This window comes from Clarias gariepinus, chromosome 8, assembly GCF_024256425.1.
Source record: "Clarias gariepinus isolate MV-2021 ecotype Netherlands chromosome 8, CGAR_prim_01v2, whole genome shotgun sequence".
Lineage (NCBI taxonomy): Eukaryota > Metazoa > Chordata > Actinopteri > Siluriformes > Clariidae > Clarias > Clarias gariepinus.
Window position 1 is genome coordinate 16004446 of NC_071107.1, and position 19958 is coordinate 16024403.

At 38.2% G+C, this 19958-nt stretch overlaps 2 protein-coding genes across 18 annotated transcripts in view; both read right to left on the reverse strand.

Moving 5' to 3' along the window:
* kcnq5a (potassium voltage-gated channel, KQT-like subfamily, member 5a) overlaps positions 1–11195 on the reverse strand; it is a 132829-nt gene extending 121634 nt beyond the window's left edge. For 4 of the 6 annotated variants that reach the window (XM_053502794.1, XM_053502793.1, XM_053502791.1 and 1 more), the window contains exon 1: positions 10347–11195. In XM_053502794.1, coding sequence (XP_053358769.1) covers positions 10347–10639 — 293 coding nt within the window. In that variant the 5' untranslated portion in view covers positions 10640–11195. The remainder of the gene's footprint in view (positions 1–10346) is intronic. The other 2 variants (XM_053502795.1, XM_053502796.1) reach the window with 1 other exon arrangement.
* A 6113-nt stretch (positions 11196–17308) lies between these two features.
* Positions 17309–19958, reverse strand: part of LOC128529338 (regulating synaptic membrane exocytosis protein 1-like) — a 78703-nt gene continuing 76053 nt past the window's right edge. For all 12 annotated transcript variants that reach the window (XM_053502780.1, XM_053502781.1, XM_053502787.1 and 9 more), the window contains one exon: positions 17309–19879. In XM_053502780.1, the coding sequence (XP_053358755.1) occupies positions 19667–19879 (213 nt within the window). In that variant the 3' untranslated portion in view covers positions 17309–19666. The remainder of the gene's footprint in view (positions 19880–19958) is intronic.

The following is a 19958-nucleotide window of genomic DNA, read 5'->3' on the forward strand; positions in this document are numbered from 1 at the left end:
AAAAAGAGAGAGAGAGAGAGAGAGAGAGAGAGAGAGAGAGAGAGAAAATTATTTTTATTGTTTTTATCTCAGAGAACCTAAGAGAATCTGTTTACATTAAGACTGCAGTCCTGTAACCCTTATACACCGGGACAGCAATTGTCTTTTGTGTCTGATTTTTGTGGGATTCAAAATGGAAAAGAATCAGAACTGCAGTCAAAGAGGAATGTACCTAACTAATTTAAACATCACTAGCATGCCATGATCAAAGCAGCATGCAAGAGTAAATGGAAATGCAGCACAATATCCACCGCATGCCCTGCTACGAAACAGATTTGTAACTTCATCAGAAAAAACTCTATTTTAGTGATTAAACTCACTGCTCCTGCTTCTCAAATGTTGGGACCACCCTGCATCAACTGTAATACTAGTATCTAGAAATAAACAAAAATTTATAATGTATCATAATGAATAATCATTCCTATGAAACACACTAATAAAACAATAAAACATCCTCCCTCTTTTTCTACTTGAAAAAAAACCAGCCAGCATGAGTTAGTCAATTTCACACAGATTACATTTAAAAGTACCGAAGGAGGAAATCATATTTCTAGAGATGCCCAACATTTTGCCTACCAGAATATTGTTTGAAAGAAAAGGGAAAAAAAATACAGAAACCTGGGGGTAAATTTGTCTACAATCACTTCTCACAAAGTGTTTAGCACAAACAAATTAAAAGAGTTTGAGTGGCAGCAGGTGGCACGGTGGCTTAGTGGTTAGTGCCTTGCACCTCCATGTTCCAGGTTTGATTCCCATCTTGGGGTTTGCGTGCATGAAGTTTGCATGTTCTCCCTGTACTTGGTTAGTTTCTTCCCACAGTCCAATGACATTCAGTTTATGCTGATTGACATTCGCAAAATTTTGATTCACATTCTCAAACTGCCCGTAGTGTGTGAATGAGGGTGTGAGTGTGTATACTGTAGGTGTGTGTGATCCCTGCGTTGGATTGACACTCTGTCCAGGGTGCACCCCGCCTCGTTCCAAGACCCTACAGTATATACCGGATAAAGCATTATAGACAATGACTGAGTGAATGACAGTAGTGAAAATATCAGCTATGTGGAATAGGACTAGCTGATATGACAAAAATATCATGCGAAGATACGTGAATACTTTAATGAATTAATTTCTCTGACATGTTATACTGTATGTAGTAATAAATAAACAGTGTAGCTAGAAAACTGCGAGAACAGCAGTAGTAGCAGTTTAATAAGAGTTTGATTGCTGTTTCACATGATTCACATCTTCTTAAGTGGCACCATGCAAATGCACAAATACCATGTTCTGGTATTAAAGGTAAAGAAAACGTTATGTTTGTGCCTTTTGTCTTCACACTATCATGCCTCAATAAGACAATGCTAACAGAGAGAGGGCCATCAGAATGCTTCAACTTGGTACAATGTAAGCAGAAGTCGCCAGATGGTTTGGAGTTGGCAGGAATACCATTTTCAGGCTGTGGAACGGATTCAGAACAATTGGTCCCACTGCTGATCACCCATGTGTCTGAGACAAAGACAAGACAACACAAAATAATTAGATGGGGTCATTGGAGAAATCGATTCCAGCGTTACACACAATAAGTCGTCGGACCATTCAACAATGTTTGGCTGCAGCTGGACTTGCTGGATGTGCAAAGAAGCTGTATCTTGGGCCACTGTTGAGTCTATGTCATTGTTAACATCATCTAAATTTTTTATTTCTGGTAGTGATGGACATAGATATTCTTGTATAAAATTAAACAATTTTATTTATTTGACAGGAATTTATTTTTTTAAGAAATGTATATGTTCAATGTTTCTTGTTCATGGGTATACCACCACAACAGAAGTCAACTTGGGGTTTTATTGCCAGATGCAATCAGCATCAGCATCAGCCATAAACAAACTAAACCTTCTTACCTTATACTGTACATACAAGTATTGTCTCATTGACTTCCTCATCTTCTATACAGCTTTATCCTGTATTCAGGTTTGTGGGGACCTGGAGCCTATCCCAGGAGGCTTAGGGCACGAGGCGGGGTACACCTTGAACAGGGTGCCAAGCCATCGTAGGTCACACACACCACAGGCAATTTGGAAACACCAATTAGCCTAATCTGCATATGCCTGGACTGTGGGAGGAAGCCGGAGTACCCAGAGGAAACCCACCAAGCACGGGGAGAACATGCAAACTTCATGCACACAAAGGCAGTAATCGAGCCTGGCTGGGAATGGAACCTGGACCCTGGAGGTGCAAGGCGACAGTGCTAACCACTACACCACCAGACATCTGTTTGCCAGAACTAAAACCCTGACTATGCAGTTCACTGTTTTTAAAAATAAAATATACATCACTTATCCAAATTAGCTGCACAGAACTCGTTGGTAAAGATCACTTAGTCTTTCAAACGGGCCAAAGCTGGCAATGATGTAATTCTGACTGGCAAATTAGCACTTAGGATGAAACATTGAACTACATTGTAAATAAACTTGTTCATCTGACTTCTCAAACCTGTAGAAATTAAGCAAACCAAATGAATATAGAACAACCATCCTGCACTTGTTAAAGCTAGACTGTATTCACTCGGATTTGGTAAAAAAGCACTGCATTCATTCATTCATTCATTCATTCATTCATCTTCACCAGCTGCTTAATTGCTTCCATGGAACCTCTCTGAGCTGGTCATTTGCCTGAATGTCGAGGTGTGTTTGATTCTCAGCTCTTAAGCGCTGGCACAAACCAATACCAGTGCAGGACCTCTTATTCACTGGGTGAATGCACTTTTGCTGTGCCTTCCTGACTAGGGCTAACTGAAATGCATGATAAAAAAAGCCCATTTTGTTTTGCAGTTTCTGCTTTCAATCAACAGGAAATAAGTGTGAACTACAGTAATACAAAGTTTTTTTTTTGTTTTTTTTTACAAATGTTACCCTTTCTAATACGAATGAGTTTTTTTCGCAGCTTTTGAAGTATGATGTACTGTATCATAACTTCTCTTTCTCTTATCAAGGTTCACTTTGTCCTTCACTCCAATTAAGTTCAGTTCAGTTTTATTTAAGATTGGACAATGTTACAAAGGAGTTTTGCAAAAATCCAGATATAAAATTTAAATACAAATTATATCTGATTCTTAACCCTGAAAACTTCCTTTGGTGGTTAAAGTAAATTCCGAGACTGTTCACTGTTCAAAGTGCTGCACATTCATATATATTCTCCTAAACAGGTTACACAATGGTGCTACTTGAGTTTATGGTTCATATATTTTTTTCATACGTCTGTGAGTCAAAGGTCTTTATCATCAATAAATGAAAGAAGCACTTTGTTTCTTTAGTGTTATTTAAGTGACTGAGAATTAAAAGGTATAAATGGGACAATGATACAAAATACTGCCCAAACACTGTTCCTGAAGCATGGAATATTGGACCATACAATCATTAAACAGTAACAAAAACAGTTTTGTTTTAGGGTTTACCTTTAATAAAGTAAAAAGTGTAACTGGTATGTAAAATGTGTCTGGCCAAAAAAGTGCCACAAACTCTAATATTTTGTTGGATCACCTTTAGCTTTGATCACTGTTCACACCTCACCATGGCATTGTTTCTACAATCTCGGGCAAAGATACAACATTTATTCCTTAGAGGTGTCCACAGTTGCATCACTAATTGGCCGGGGTCTTGTATTGATCTTGTATTGAGTTGAACCACTCTGTAAAGTCCTTTCCAGTACATCACAAAGACTTTTAATGGGGGTAAGATCAAGACTTTCTAGTGGTCAATTTGTGTGTGAAAATGATTACTCGTGCTTCCAGAACTAATCTTTCAGAAACTAGGCTATGTTGTCCTGGATTATGTTTGTGCCACAGATGGAAAAATCTGATCATTTGGTACAAGTCCTCAGCTGAGTTCATTTTATTGATGGATAGCATTGCTGAGTCTAGTCTGACCAACTGAAGCAACCCCAGATTATAACACTGCCTCCAGAGGCTTGTACAGTGGTCACTATAGATGATGGATGCCTTCCCTTCTTACCCTAATACAGTACAACTACTGAAATCATTAAACCCTTCCGTTGCTCCAAAGTCCAATCTTAATGATTTCTAGCAAAATTATGCCTTTTATTTCTAATTAGCCTCATTAACAAGTGGTTTTCCTATAGACACAGTTTTTTTTTTGTTCTAATCCCGTTAGTTTTTGTTGCAATGTGTATGTGGAAATGATCTTACTTTCACTACTAAACATAGATGTGCTTCCTACTGTTGATCATTTATGATGTAACTTCACCCAGCGTGTAAGTGATCTCTGTCCATGGTCATCCATTAATTTTCTTCGATCAGATTTCTCTCATGAAGTTGAAGGTTCAGCAATATCTTTTCTGTTAGAATCTGCAGCCAATAACTTAAGTCTTTTGACACACAGTAATATCTTTACCACAGGATACATCCTCTGATATGGATGTTTAAAAAATGAAAAGATACTGCCTGCAGGGTTAGGGTTAGGCTTAGGCTAGGGTTAAAGGAATCGTTGCCAGTTGAAAAATATTAATCACTGTAGTAATTATCCATTCAATATATTCGCTTGTTTAAATATAAATGACAACATTTTCAGCCAAAATATTATTTTAAAGCAATAAAATCTGTGAAAGCCACGCAATACTGGAGTCACAGGCACAGATTAAAAAGAAATTTAGTCCACTAATGCTTATATACCATATTCCATGCTGCATATTCTCTTTTATGGGCTGTTAATGTTAAGTACAGCCCAGCCCATGGGTTTTCGGTTCTGTCTAATGTCAGGTGCCCCTCGAGATGATCAAACAGTGCTGCTGTGAAAAGATTTTCCTTCCACTATCCATACTCCCCCAGGAGCACAGGCATGACAGCATGTTTATCACAATCTCCTTACACATATTCATGATCTGTAATTTGAGTTTGTCTCAGATCTTTTTTTTTTTTCCATTGACAGAGAGCCAGTGCTGGGTTTAAAACACCTTTTAACTGTGAGAACTAGCAGCTTATGTTTTATTTCAAGAGACATGTTTTGACTATGATAGCGGTGGGAACCATCACAAATGAAAGAATCTGCACTGGTTAAAGTCAAAGGGATCATTACATCAAAGTACCCAACGTCCTTATGGCACTCCAATGACCATCCGACGCAGGTTACTTTAACAAATTGTCAAGGTTTGTTCAGTTCTTATTCTCAACAGGTTCTACAAACACTAGCACCTCTGTACATTACATACACCATTTTGCACAATCCATAGAAACAGATGGTACATTGAAATTTCATCTACATTAAACTGGCTTTATGACCACTAAAAGTGCCAGTCTCTAGCATTCCTGGTGAGAAGAACCCAGAGACTCCAACGGAAACCTATCTGAACATGAGGAGAACATGTGAAACTCCACAGAGACGGTAACCCAAGCTCAAAAGCAAACTTATGACACTGGAGCTGTGAGTCAGCAACACTACCCACCCAGAGGTTGACCTATTCCAACTCATTCTTTTACAGTGGTTTAGAGGACAATAGCTGTGTACAATATAAAAGCTGCATCCTAGTGTGCAAGACAAAGTACCCACCTCTATGTGCTCAGTGGTGTTATACAAACCACATAAGGAGTTCTTTTCATGAAAAAAGTTACTTAACTGAGGAGGAACACATCAAACTATTTAAACTGCACAAATGGGAAAAACAACCCAATCAGGTAGTGTGTACAATCCGCAGAGACTCAGCTTAGATGTTTCCATTTCAACTGCAAGGGGCAATAAGAAGCAACAGGATAACCTTCTTCTACATGTGATCATGCATGCCTTGTCCTTCCTCCAAAATCATGAAATGACATACTGTATAGTATGTTGCAGTATTTGCAATAAATATCATTTGCATTGTTCTTGCCTCATACATACATGCTGGACCACATGTACACCATATGGAGTTGTGTTACTGCTTGTGACTGCGCACACTGAAATACCATGTAAGCCATACATATGCCATAGATGTTATAGGGTGATATACAATAGCATGTGCAGAATAGGGTACTATAGGGTCATATAACTCAACATAGTGAGTATAGGGTGATAGCATAGTGTATATAGGGTGTGTATAGCATAGTAAATGTAGGATGATATAAAACAGCATGTGATATAAAATAGCATGTGAGCCATACTTGTCATCCGCCATGGATGTTATAAAATGATAACTAGAAGTTATGTACTTAGATATATAAGGTAGGCCTAAAGTAAAAAGCTTAACCTCTATACTTTACTGCAAACAGTTTTAGACCCAGATGGACAATGTATGCTACAGAAAATAAATAAAAATATATTATTTTCCCCAAAAAATATGATCTTCGTTGAACTGACCGGGTCTGGTCTAATTCATCATTGAATGTATAAATAATGTTTAAAGCTCTATATTAAGTAATGCCTTTATTAAGTTAAGCCTTATATACTTTAAATACGGTATGATAAATATACATAACTGCATAGTGAAAGTAGGTGGCTTAGTGGTTAGCACTGTCACCTTGCACCAACAGGGTCTGGGTAGGATTCCCGGCCAGGTATCAATGCCTTAAGTCTCCTGGGATGCAGTCCACGCTCCAAGCGTAAGACTCCTTCACGACACTGTATACAGGATAAAGCAGTATAGACGTTGAGTGAGAACACAGTGAAAGTCTTGATTCTTCGCATATCCCAGCTTTGTTAGGAGGCTGGCGTCAGAATGCAGGGATGCATGGATCCACATCCATGGAGTGGACAGGGTTAAGGGTCTTGCTCAAGCAAACAACTGTGGCACTTGTTGGAGCTGTATTATTTTTGAGGATCGCACTCTTTTACAACATAAAACTTTATTTTGCTTTCTGTGATAGGGCACTTTTTAACATTGCTTTTATCTAATAACCAATACAGTTAAAAACTGAGAAAAAAGAGAAAATCTATCTAAATTAAAAATAAAAGTTGATAAACATTTTAAAACCTTTCAAAAAAAAGAGAGAGCGAGAACAACCGGTATCGTAATCCACTGTTCAAACCATTCGTCAGCAGTAAAGCAACAAAGAAATACATAGCACAATTGTTCTGAAACCAGAATTAAACAAAGTGATGGAAAAGCCAAAACATGAAGAAAGTTCATCACCTGAAACATACAAGCACTATTGATCACGCATGGTGGAGGTAGCGTCATGGCTAGAACTTACTTCTGGAACATGATCACTGATCCTTATTGAGGATGCAACTCATGCTGATAGCATCAAAAGGAGTTCAGAAGTTTACAGAAACACTGTGTCTGCCACCTTACAGAGACATCAATCCAACTGATTAAGGAACTTCGTCATGCAGCAAGACAATAAAACCTAAAAACATACTGCCAACACAACAAGGACTTCATCACAGAAAAAAGAGAAAGGTTTTAGAATGGCCAAGTCAATCACCAGACCTTGACCCAACTGAGTACTGTAGCATTTCATCTCCTGAAAATGAGTCTGAAGGAAGACACACCCAAAACATACAACAACTGAAAGTGGCAGTACAAACCTGATTTTCTTCAACAATCCAAATCTATATTCTCCCAATTAAACCACTGTGTATGTGCGCTTGTGTCCTGTTATGGGTTGGCACTCAATCCAGGGTGCACCCTACCTTATGCACAAGGTTCTTTGGGATAGAATCCATGCCCACAAGATAATAAATGCCTGGATGGATGTATATGTGACCAAATAGCATGTGTTATTTAATGTGCCGTGTTTTAAGCAAATCTAGATGTAAATATCATGAAATTAAAGCAAAAATTCTGATATATCACCTCATATTTGTCTTTAATCTCAAACCCAAATATCTTCAGCGTATGGCAAAAAGAAAAGAATTGGCCACACGCTTCCTTATTCCTTAAAAGGTAACTGTGTATACATATCATACTAAAAATCCATCCAAGATGGTTAACCAATCCACCTGGCCACAAAAACAGACATTTAATGTGAAATCTTCAATTCTTGTGCTCTTTGCTCTCTTACATGGTCACAAATCAAATGAACCACAATCATGCTGGTCTCTGACACAGCTCTTACTCTTATGTTTGGTCAAACTGAGAGAGAAATATGTAGGAAATTTAAAAAACCTTTTCCTCTCCCTCATTGTTGCTACTCATGTTGTGGATTAACGAGCAAGTAAATATAACAGGTATAAAGAGGTGGAATGAATAGTATACATTTATAGGTAAACCACCAGTTTTTGTTAAGCACAGCATGATGGCTAGCCTCAGTGAGTGAGAGTGACTGATATGACACTTGGCTCTAATAGGACAAATTCCTGCATATATCAAAACAAACTGTGGATTTTTTTTCTCGTTTGTGCATTTGTTTTCTGATCACAATATAAAGTATAATTGTGTTCATTTTGGAAAATTTAAAGTGTAAACAAATTGTTTTACTGGCACACTGTTGTGACTTATACTGACAGCCAAAGAACAACATAGGAATTTAATCTTAATAGATAAAATAAATACTTCCTACCCCATTGCGGTCAGAATGTGGTTCTGTTCTTCTCACCTAGCTAATTTGGTTTGTCTAGTTTCTGTTCTTGGATGATGTTTATACAGTACGTCTTTCACAATAAGGTAGTTTTTGAGTTTTGGAGCTATGGAAAAGCTCGTTTTCACCAAAGCTGCCTTCATTTTTGGTAGTGAAACAAAATATTTGTTGTCAATATTGTCATGTTGCACCATCAAAATACATTTATTCCACACCTTAACATAATGGAATGAGGACCATAATAATATTCATAAAACAGCAATATTCAGCAATCCTAGATATTACATAATAGATGTTAAAGTAGACAGTAACACCTACAATACAACTTTAGGGAACAAAAACGAAACAGCTAGAAACAAAATGTACAGTATACAGTACACTTGTATGTACAGTACACTTTCATTAGATAAAAAAAAAATTATGGATATAATACAGCAAGTTATTATATGTTGGTGCAAACATGTTCCAAACAGTAATACTTGCATCTGAAGAAAGGATTTGTCATTGGCCTTCCATCCCATCTTTCTCAAACAATAATTAAACTGCCTTAGAGCCTTAGTATAAAATCTAACCTCATGAACACTACTACAAACCTTTGTTTTTTTAACAATACCTCAATACTGTAATCTCAGATACAGCACCCACTTTGTTTGTGGATTTAACACATAACACAGCTTCATACGGATGAGCTCTCTTTTACTGAGAAACCTCATCGTTGTTGTTTTTCTTGGTCAGTTAAATCTGTGATAAAAGTATGATGTGGTAACTGGTGTGGGATGATGTGGTCTCTGCAGACTTAACCTCTGTAACCTCTGCTGTGCTGTCTGCACAAATAAAACAACAACATCCTGCTTTGCAACCCCCCTTAGCGCCCCAATCATACCAGCCAAGTGACAGCTCACCTCCCCTCCTCACATTACACAGCAGCTTGGAGAACTCTCTTAAAGGAAGGTTTTCTGGGAGTAAAACGACTTTGCCACCAGTGGATTAAAAGCAAAAATGGTTCTTGTGTTCACAGAAAAGCAAAATCTAGATTATTTGAGGAACTTTTCTACTGTCAATGTGGGAACAAATCGAACACCATCAAGAGTTGGGTGTGTGAACATTAACTAATACAGCAACCAAAAAAAATCCATTAAACCATTTAAATGAGTGCTAGAAGCTTGGATTAATTGCATTTATATATATAGCTAGTGAATCGAGTGAAATGACAGAGCTATAACTTGATGCGCTAATTATATTTTTCCCATTTCCGATGGTACCGAAATCAGAGTTACGGATGCATCTTATGTTCAAGGCAGGATCCGGGTGGTCACTCAAGATATGTTCATGACATAAAAATCTATCAAATTGCTTAAGAGTTAAAACAGAAACTGGACCATGACCCAAACTTCATTTTGGGTCAGTATTCATCCTTATTCCAATACTCCAAAACTAAGCATCTACTGAGTCCGCAATGGGTGACTTACATTGCTTGGGCCAAAAAAAAAGTAGTACTCCTTATCATGTCAATGCTACAAACAATAATCTTTCACTTTATCTCTAGAAATGTCTAGGCCAGATGAGAATAATTCTTAACATTAAAAGTCTTGTGTGCACATTAACATGCATCGAAGCAAGGGTAGTTCTAAAATGATCACAATAATGTGTAATGTCACGTTGTATAAATAGCAAAAGAAAAAAGTAATCAGTCACCACATATCATAGGAATAAATCTGTGCGCACTGAATCAACAGGTGAGGGATAAACATATTCATGAAGCGCAACACATGCAGATTGACCATGTAGAGAGGGAAGCACTTACACGAACGCGTGGTAGACGAAGGCCCAGGCGCGCGGTCTCTCCAGCACGTTGTACAGGTAGTTCTGCAGCTTCCGGTAGCGCGCGTTCCGCCGGCCGCTCTGCGCCCCGTATGCCAGCGGCTTGCCGAGCAGACTGAGCCGGGCGCCGCGGGCTCTCCTCGCACTCTCGGCGCTGCTCATCGCCCCGCGTCCGCCCTCCACATCCTTCAGGCCGTAGTTCTCGGCCCGGCGCCCTGGAGACGCTTTCATCCAGAGGCCAGAGGTGCTTTCGTCGCCGCCGTGGTCGCGCGGCATTGCATCGCCAGCGCCGGCTGGACACGCGCGCTTGGCACCGGGAAGGCGCGCATATAAAGTGATGTGCAACGGAGAAACTTGGGACCAGAGCCTCGGTCACAGTGTTCAAATGCTCATCAGCAGATTTGTCTTTATCACAACGAGGTCTTCGCCTGATGCGTTTCACCTGCTTTCAGAAGTCGCGAGCATCCGCGCTGCTCTCGCTCTGTGTGCACGAGCCACCTCGAACCCAGACTTCTGAACAAGTGTCACCATGTCAGTGGTAGAGATTTTGATGAGGGGAGGGCACCTGTCGACATCAACGCACGCTTCCAGTTCCCCTCCCTCTGTCCCTGTGTGTGTGAAAGATACTCTCTTCTACTCCAGCCCAGAAACACATACCACTCACAGGAACACACACACACACAGGCACGCACGCACGCACACTCGCGCGCTGAGCGAAGGCACTTCAGTGGAGCCGTTTATCCGTTGTGAAGCTTCGGCACACAGCAGACGGCGCTTCTGTCACCTCCAGTAATTTACGCAAGAAATGAGGTAGGGCGTCATTCACGGGTATTTAACGAAATATCACATTCCGAAGTGTTTTGCCAACTCAGACTAACTCGTCCTGTAAATGTCCATGTATGTCAGTGTAAAAGCAGAGAAGCTGAGGGCCGAGCCGAGGTCTCTCTCTCTCTCTCTCTCTCTCTCTCTCGGTATCTCTGAGGAAGATATTAAGTTATGGACGAAATAAACGACCAAGTGCTCGACGAATTAAACAACAAAAAACAAGGTTTCTAGGGTAAAAGTACTAACAGCTAATTACTCAATAAACAATGCTTAAAAAACATGGGCTCAAGCAAACGGTTAGCTTTAATGAATTTCTGGCTCATTCTTACTCACTGTAGAAGCAGCGCGTTTCTCACTTTGGGCTACTTTACGAAAAGCACAGATTAACAAGGCTAGTCCGTGTTTAGAGAGGAGTCAGTTTTCCTATGTTTCCTGTCGGTTTTATCTGTTACACTGCCGGCTGTTAACCCGTGAGTGATTTAAATCGAGCTCCGGTTCCGCCACTGCCGAACGACAGTCGCGCGCGCCCCGTTCCTGCACGCAGCGGCATTCACGCGCTAAGCCGGGCTCCTGTCACACTAACCACGTGACTCACACAACGCCAGTTGGTAGAGTTCAGTGCGCGCGCGCACACACGCACAGAGCGAGAGAGAGAGAGAGAGAGAGAGAGACACACATACAACTAATCATCTTAGTGAGGAACTTCCACTGAGAGACATTAATATATCTAATGAATGCAGTGCCCACAGCTGATTCTAACCCTGACTTCATCTTTAATAAAAGAATGATTTTTTTTACTTGCCTTAAATATCAACCTTCCCTTCTAAACCATGCAAATATTGCATACCTAATAATGTTTTAAAGTTATATTAGTAAATATAAAGATAACCAAACGTTTATAAAAAGAAGTTAAAACTTGAAGGGAATTTAAAAGGGGATAAAAGAAGAATGAAATAAAATAAAGAAGCATGGCACCAAAATGAACATGCCTTCAATCTATCAATAACTATAATGTTAGAGATAACTTACGAATACCAACCGCTTTTAAAGCTTTTAAGTACTATGAGAAGCATTCGGTTCAAACCAGGACTTTTGATTGTGCAGCAAAAATAGCTTTATTTCTTTATATACATACTATATATGTCCTGTACTGCTGTACAGCTTTTCCCCCTTAATAAATAAAGCCATCATTTAAAACTTGAATTGTGTGTTTACTCAGGTTATTTTTATTTAATTTTAAAATCAGTTTGATTATCTCAATCATTTAAGTGTGACAAATATGCAAAAAAAAAAAACTTCTGGAAGGGGACAAATAGTTTTTCACGGCACAGTGATCCGCTGCTACACTAACACACTTATCCCAGATTGGATACCATCAAAGTAGAAAGTTTTCTCAGTAAGCCAGAGCTATGATCGGACTGCTTGCTTTTCATGTTTATCATTGCTGAAACGTTAGCCTCTCAAGAACTTAATGGCCCTTTCCTTTATTCAAAAATAAACCCAACCTGGTTTGATTACTTTTTTTGCAGGACAATGCACAACCTCATAGTGCCAACTGCACGACTTGCACATTGCAGGAACTCAGCTGGGACTTATTGTCACATCCAATGTACAGTCCTCACCTCGCTTCAAGTGATTATCACCTAGAAATTTAAGGAAACATACTGTACCTTTGATAGGGTGGGGAATAGTGATATGTCATCATAGTCACAGTAACATTTACATCCCTGTAGTCTTGAACATATTTGTCCATGAACAAAAAAAAAACTTTCTATTTTGATGATATCCAAGGACAACTGAATCTGGGATAAATGCAAAAATCCCAGTTTGACTTGAACACCCCACTTACTATTCAACATTACATGTATGGAGCATACAGACATCTGGATAAAATGAGTACAGGTCAGCTTAAAGCTACACAAAATCATGTAAACTTCTGTAAAAATTAAACATTATCTTAAAATACTAAAATGTTTTAAGGAGTTATGAAAGTATAAATGCATATAACCAGTTCACCAAGTAATAGATTTGAACATAATTTTTGATATGTGATAGTTCTTATGAATATTTTCCTGAATAACTTTTCCTTCTGGAAACATACTGTACCTTTGATAGGGTGGAGAATAGTGATATGTCATCATAGTCTCAGAGTGAGTAACAGTGTAATTTTTACATCACTGTCGTCCTGAACATATTTGGACAATTCATTGAAGTGATCTACCCCTCTTACAAGTGCAGATATGTTTTTTTAAGCATTGGTCTAATTGTTTAGTGATGAACCAGGATTCTGGAGCATTTAATCATCTAACTCAAAGCAGATGAATCTGCTAATGTAAAGCTTAACATTATGGTAAAATTAAAATTTTAAATTATTGACATCTATAGTGAACTTTGAATATTTTACTTTAGACAAATAATGTTAAAATAATCAGATAAATCAAATGATTGAATAGAAGTGGATTTTCATTTATACTTATGGGTAGAATGCTTGTGGGTAATAAACAGCAGCAATTTTTTTAATGGCAAAAAAATTATATTTCACAAATTTCATATTCATTTCATTTTATATGGTTTATACACAAAGTTAGGCATGACTGGGCTGTTGGGGATTCGTTCCAGCTTTATACCAGCTTATAATTAGCAAGGCAGCACGCACATTATATACTTATTAAAGATTATATGTAACCTGCACAAAAGTCATCATTCACAAGAGTAATTATACACACTGTAAGCATGAATAAAGTTAATAACAAGCATTTAAACTGCATGGTGTTAAAGAGCTGCCACTGCTCTTTCATCTCTCACTTAAAGCACCCCTCCTGTGATTTTGCCCCAGACTTTCATAGACGATAGTGTAAGATGGAATGCTAACGATAGGTATGTTTGGTCATATACATTTTGCATTAATGAAATAAACTTTGCATCTATCTCACTCACTTATACTGCTTTATCCTGTATACAAAGTCATCCGGGGCTGGAGCCTATCCCAGGAGATTCAGGGCACAAGGTGGGGTACACCCTGGACTGGATGCCAATCCATCACAGACATTTGCATCTTAAATTGTAATTATCCAGTGGAAATGCAGACTAGACCTCAGTTCATCTGTAGAAGGTCTTTTAAACTCAAGAATAATTAAGAGGTCCTCAGGTCATCTTCAAGAAAAAAGGATGTTATTATCAGTTACTCTGTGAAGACACCCTAAAGATTAGTTTGGTATATGGCTTGAAATTAGTCCTGAAGGCAACAGGGGCATTAAGACTTTTAGAGCTTTAATGAGTTCTGAAGACGTTCCCAATAGATCTTTAGTTTGCATGGTCCTGAAGACGTCCTGCACAGCCCAGTGGATAAGAAAAGTGTGAGATCAAAAGAATAATGTTTAAACCTGTGATTTTGTCTATGTTATCAAAAAATAAATAAATAAAAGGTAAAAAACTTAGCTATACAAATTTCAAAGCTCCCTGACAGAGGACTATGCCAGGGCAGAGTGTTGCTCACAGCTAACAGGAACGCGCACTCTAGTGGCATGAGCTTGTCATTACAGCCTGTTCTTTAAAATGGTTTTATGCTTCTGTGGCTGTTAATCCATTGCTTTGGTGAGCTACATGAGTGACACACCCTCATCACATCCATCATCCTGAAACACATTTTTGCTGAATATGCCATGACCTGGTGCTGAGGAAGGGTGAGAGCCCAGACCAGTTGGCCAACAATTCTAGTCAATGAAAAAGTGTGCAAATTACACAGCCATCAGGTTCAAGCCAGTGGAGTATAAATAATGAAGTCCTAAAATATTAGCAATATATTAATCTGAGGAATGGAGCCCTGGAATCTTTGTTCGCTTTTTTAAAAACATATTTTTATGTCTTAACATAAATCACCAATTGGTTAAAAATGTTAAAAATCTTTTTACAGTCTTGCTTTCAATTTCCATGCAGTCTAAAAGCATACACAGGCATATTTGCTGCCAACCATCTTCTGGGAACTACACCTGAGTTCATTCTGTATCACCACCAAATACAAGTTTCTGTTAAACCTTAAGCTGATTAAAAAATAAAAGAGAGAAATCAGGTGAGCAGTTCTTCTATATGTTTCTCCAAAGTATACACGACTTCTGTTGGGGTGATGAAACCTGGGGAACTCCAGCAACACAAGATGAGTGACCTACAGTAACCTGATACTGTACTCAACAGTTTGACATACCACCCCACTAGAACTGTTTGAGCAAGTCTGGGAGAACATATGGGAATCTATTTCTGAAGGCCAAAAGTGATAGGATGAAATAAAAATATATATTTATATAATAATATAATAACAATATATAACCAATTACATAAAATTAAATAATGTAAGAGTATTGAAATGGTGTAAGAGAAAAAATAATGATATATTGTACATACAAAGTCTACAACTACTACAAAACAAATATTTTCAAGGACAAAAAAATAAAATGTTGATTATTATTAAAGTCACAAGTATATTCAGTGCATCTCTAATATGATATAAAAAGCCCAATCTTTAATGCTTTAGGAGACAATGCTTGTAAGGCATATAATAGGGCTGTTAACCTATAAAACATGTGCTCATTTTTCAGATCAGAAACAGAAACAAATGGAAAAAATTTGTTGTGTTGTCTGGGAGAAGAGATGGCTTTACCCTCCCTGTCATTCACACAAAGAAACGAGCCAAATGTAGGTGGTCTATAAAATCATATATGTGCAAGGGTGTCAGATAGTGCTTTCCTCTGAGTGTGTTCAGCTTTCCCGTGATGCAGTTGGCTTTTACAAGTCTTGTAGGAAACATTCATTACCCCTCACGCTTCTCAGCTGGTAGTGCTCATATAGTAGGGAGCTGGCTAGTCAGGTTAAGAAAGTATAGAAAAAAAGAAGAAATAAAATATAGGACATTAGAAAAAAAAACAAATCTGCAATAAATATTCATAAGTTACAGGATTTAAAATATATATAAATATGATTTACAATTTAAAAAAGGTATGACTATGCATGCGGCAGATGGCAGAAATAACTTCAGTTGAATCTCATTGTTGTTGTATCTTTAATGAATAGAAATGATGAGTTGAGCAGTTGAGTAAATAGTTTTTTAATGAGCTGTGTAGGAGTCATAGTGTCCACCTGGTGGAGGCTTTGGGTTATTGTAAACTGGCAAATATTCATTTTTTACAGAATACTACTAATTCAAATAAAATTATTATTTTTTTAAATAAATATTAGGTATTATGTATATGTTCAAATTTTTTTAAAAAGTAAATTGCATACAGACTATTACAAATTGACAGATCAGTAACAGTGAAATTTCCTAAGAATTTTTTTTTCTTATATGTAATTAAAATCCCTTTAAGACAAAAAAACCTTCAACTAAATCATAACAACTAAATGTTAAGACCTCCAAAGCATCCATCCTGCAAGAATTATTGAAAGCTGAAAAAACGCTTGGAAGCGGTATCTGGTCTGTGGAATGTGCTTCATGTAGTTGAATAAAAAATTATCCAGGAACACATTGTTGTTTTTTGAAACTATTATTGTTCACCATGGCTAAACATTTAGATGGATGTGCAAGAAGGTTTTCCAGAAGGTTAACTCATCCTCCATTCTAATTTCTTTTTAAGTTGTTGACTGAGGATAAGGTCAGGGCTTTGTGTAGGTCAGTTGAATTCTATAATGAAAACTATAATGCTAAAGCATGGAAAGATATCTTTAACAATTGTGTGCTTCCAGCTTTGTGGCAACAGTTTGGAGAAGCAATCAGATATGTGCAAAATTCTACCCATACTGTACAGTGTACAGTATATATCTGGTTTTAAACTTCCATTGCGATGCCCATGTAATTTCTAGAAAACTTTAGTAAAGAAAACTTTTGGCTGGTTTGGGATATTTTATAGATCTATAAATTATGATTTCATGTGCTTGAAAATCGTAAAGTGACACAAGAGAAAATATTTTTTTTAAAGGAAACAGAAGTCCTGGAAAAAAGAGGAGGATGTTTGTTCGAAAAACCATGAGGATGTTTGTTCGAGTTGAACTGACAGAAATGAAGTACACTATTCAGTGTAGCAGCATAAACATGCACATACATTATCTGAGCCACTGTTTTCTTTTTCCACACAGTCTTTTATTTGTAAATAATAAAAATGAACTCTTGAATATAAAACATACACATCATTTGAGTAACATCTGTTGTACAAACAAGAAATGTTGCAGTGAATACTTTCTATTCTGTTTCAGTGGGACACATGTGAATTGTAAACAATCAGTATCCTTGAGTAATACTGACAAAGGAAAGAAGTCTGTCGTTACGGACATGAAAAGTAAACGTGTTTTTCTTTATCAAAAACAGGATCTCATGGACTTTGTTCTAATGCTGTAACAGACAAGCAGAGGTCCCAATTATAGTGATTATTTTATAGTCACATATATCTGAAGGAATCGGAATCAGAAACTCTGGAGGTGTCCTTTCTCAGCCTTTGTTCCATTCCATGGAGCCAGGAGACAGAGCATTAATCTATTTCAATGGGGCCACTTTGTAAATATAAGTAAACCTCAAAGCAGACTCATATTTACAGTATGTGCATGGTTGTTTCTGTTTGCAACATTTACTTGGATACACTCTTTTTTTTTAAATATATATCTTATATATATATATGTTGTTTTAATTTTCATATATCATAATCTTTTTCCATATATAGATAGCTCTGTTTATACACAATATATCTAGCTCAGTTCTAGCCCCACAGTAGTAGACTACAGAGAACACCAACATCTTCAGTAAAAATGAGGGCCTCAAGTTTGCTCAGTACTACAGTACAGAACATATTTATCCATTGGGTTAAGAAAAAGAAAAAAAGAAAACAATTCAAAAACTCCTCATAGACATTCTGCCCCAAATCAAGGGCTGTGTGCATGGCTGAACTTGGCCAAATGCCCACACATGGAATGAATGGCTTCATTTTTATTGGTTAATCTATTAATATCAAGTACGAGCAAACTGTACAAGTACATGCAACATACAAGCTGGCCTACAGTATGTGGAACTAACACACATTTATTTTAGTCTCTTTTTTCTCATCTGTCTTGTTTTACAAAATGTGCATGCAGCTTGGAACTGTTCCAGAGTCATGCTGTTGCCCATGTTGGGAGGAGAAGGTGGCAAGTTTTGGGAGGTCACCATCTCAGGCCGTCTCCTAAACCACCTCTCACTTACTATCACGTTCATTCAGATGCTCGGAAAGGACTTGATTTCTTTATTAATTTCTTTCATTTTTTTTAAATAAACCAAAAAAATTAAAAAATGCAAAAATAGCTGATGATAATTTGGGCTGTTATAATCTTCTTTAAAATTTTGTTTAAAAAATCAAGCATTTGTGCTTGCTTCAAAATAACTCTATTCAGATAGAAATTCAGTTATGGGTAGGTCCCAAAAACAGAACGAACTAAGTCAAATAAAGTGACTGGCTATTAGTTATACTGTATGTGCACGGTGCCTGTCCATAGTGACCAGTTCTCTATTTACACTCAAGAGCTTAAAGTATATCTGAGGGCCAAGTAACCTGGGAGGCCAAATATATTAGTGAATTTACGTCAGTTGACCCATCTTATAATCTCCTGGCCAGGCTGAAATTACCCGAACTCCCAGTGTTCTACTGCATGTGGTTTTGCATCTTCCTTCTAGCTTATACGACACGACTGTCAGAATGAGCCACATTTTTACATTCTACAACGTGTGTCTGTGTATCAAATACATGAGAAAGTAAAAAAAAAAAGGAAAAAAATGCAAAGCAGTCAGTCATAACTGCTGTAAACAGACAAAGGTTCCAAGCTGGCCTCCCCTCTCTCTCTCTCACACACACACACACACACCTGATCTGAGTCAGATATGAGGAAAGGCCCTGCACTCAGTGTTTGTGAAGAGGAAGAGACACTCTGAGAAGACTAAGCCTTGCCCTTTAAACTCTGACCTCAGGCCCTCCTTAGCAGAGAGGCTTCCTGTACAATTAGACCAAGGGAGGGGTAGCGTTGTCTTCACTTTAACCGATCCACTGTCACACCTCTGTCTCACACACTCTAACACACTCCTTATACGGTTAGAAAACAGCTCCTAAATGTTACGGATTGGCAAGAAGCACTCAGGCAACCAGCACCACGGTCGGCTCCTTTCTCTCTCTGTCAGCCAGAGCGGATTGCTTTCAGCTGCTCGTCATTCCCTCTTTTAATTTGGGCTCGCACATCATCTCAGCAACATGGCTAAAACAAACAGAACATGCAGTAAGGATCGGAGTGGATCAAGGGAAATCTCAGCAATCCAAAGGCCAAAAATAAAAGAGAGGAGAAGTGATTGTCAGGCTCCAGCAAAGCTTTGATCGTGGTTCTGTCCGTCTGCCTGGCTGCCCCTCTGGCGCTGTATTTTTTGCCATGGGCCTTTGCTCTATTCAGGCATGTTTTATCTCATGTCCTTTTTCCTGTTCACTAGGTCCTGACGCCTGTTGGCCCTGAATCGAGTGATGACTGGGAAGCACGTCGAGTGAGAGGAGCTAGTGTTGGGTCCACCAATGACGATGGGGGAAACAGTTTATACCAGCCGATCACTGTACTAGAAAGGTCCAGCTCTTCTAACAGGATCTGTGCAACTCCCATAAAGCATTTGTGGTCCATGCGTCCATAGTCGCCCCACACTATTACCTGTCAGGGAGAACAAAACTCACACGATTTCAACCTTTTACATAAACCAAAAACCATGTGATTAAGGACTGATAGAATC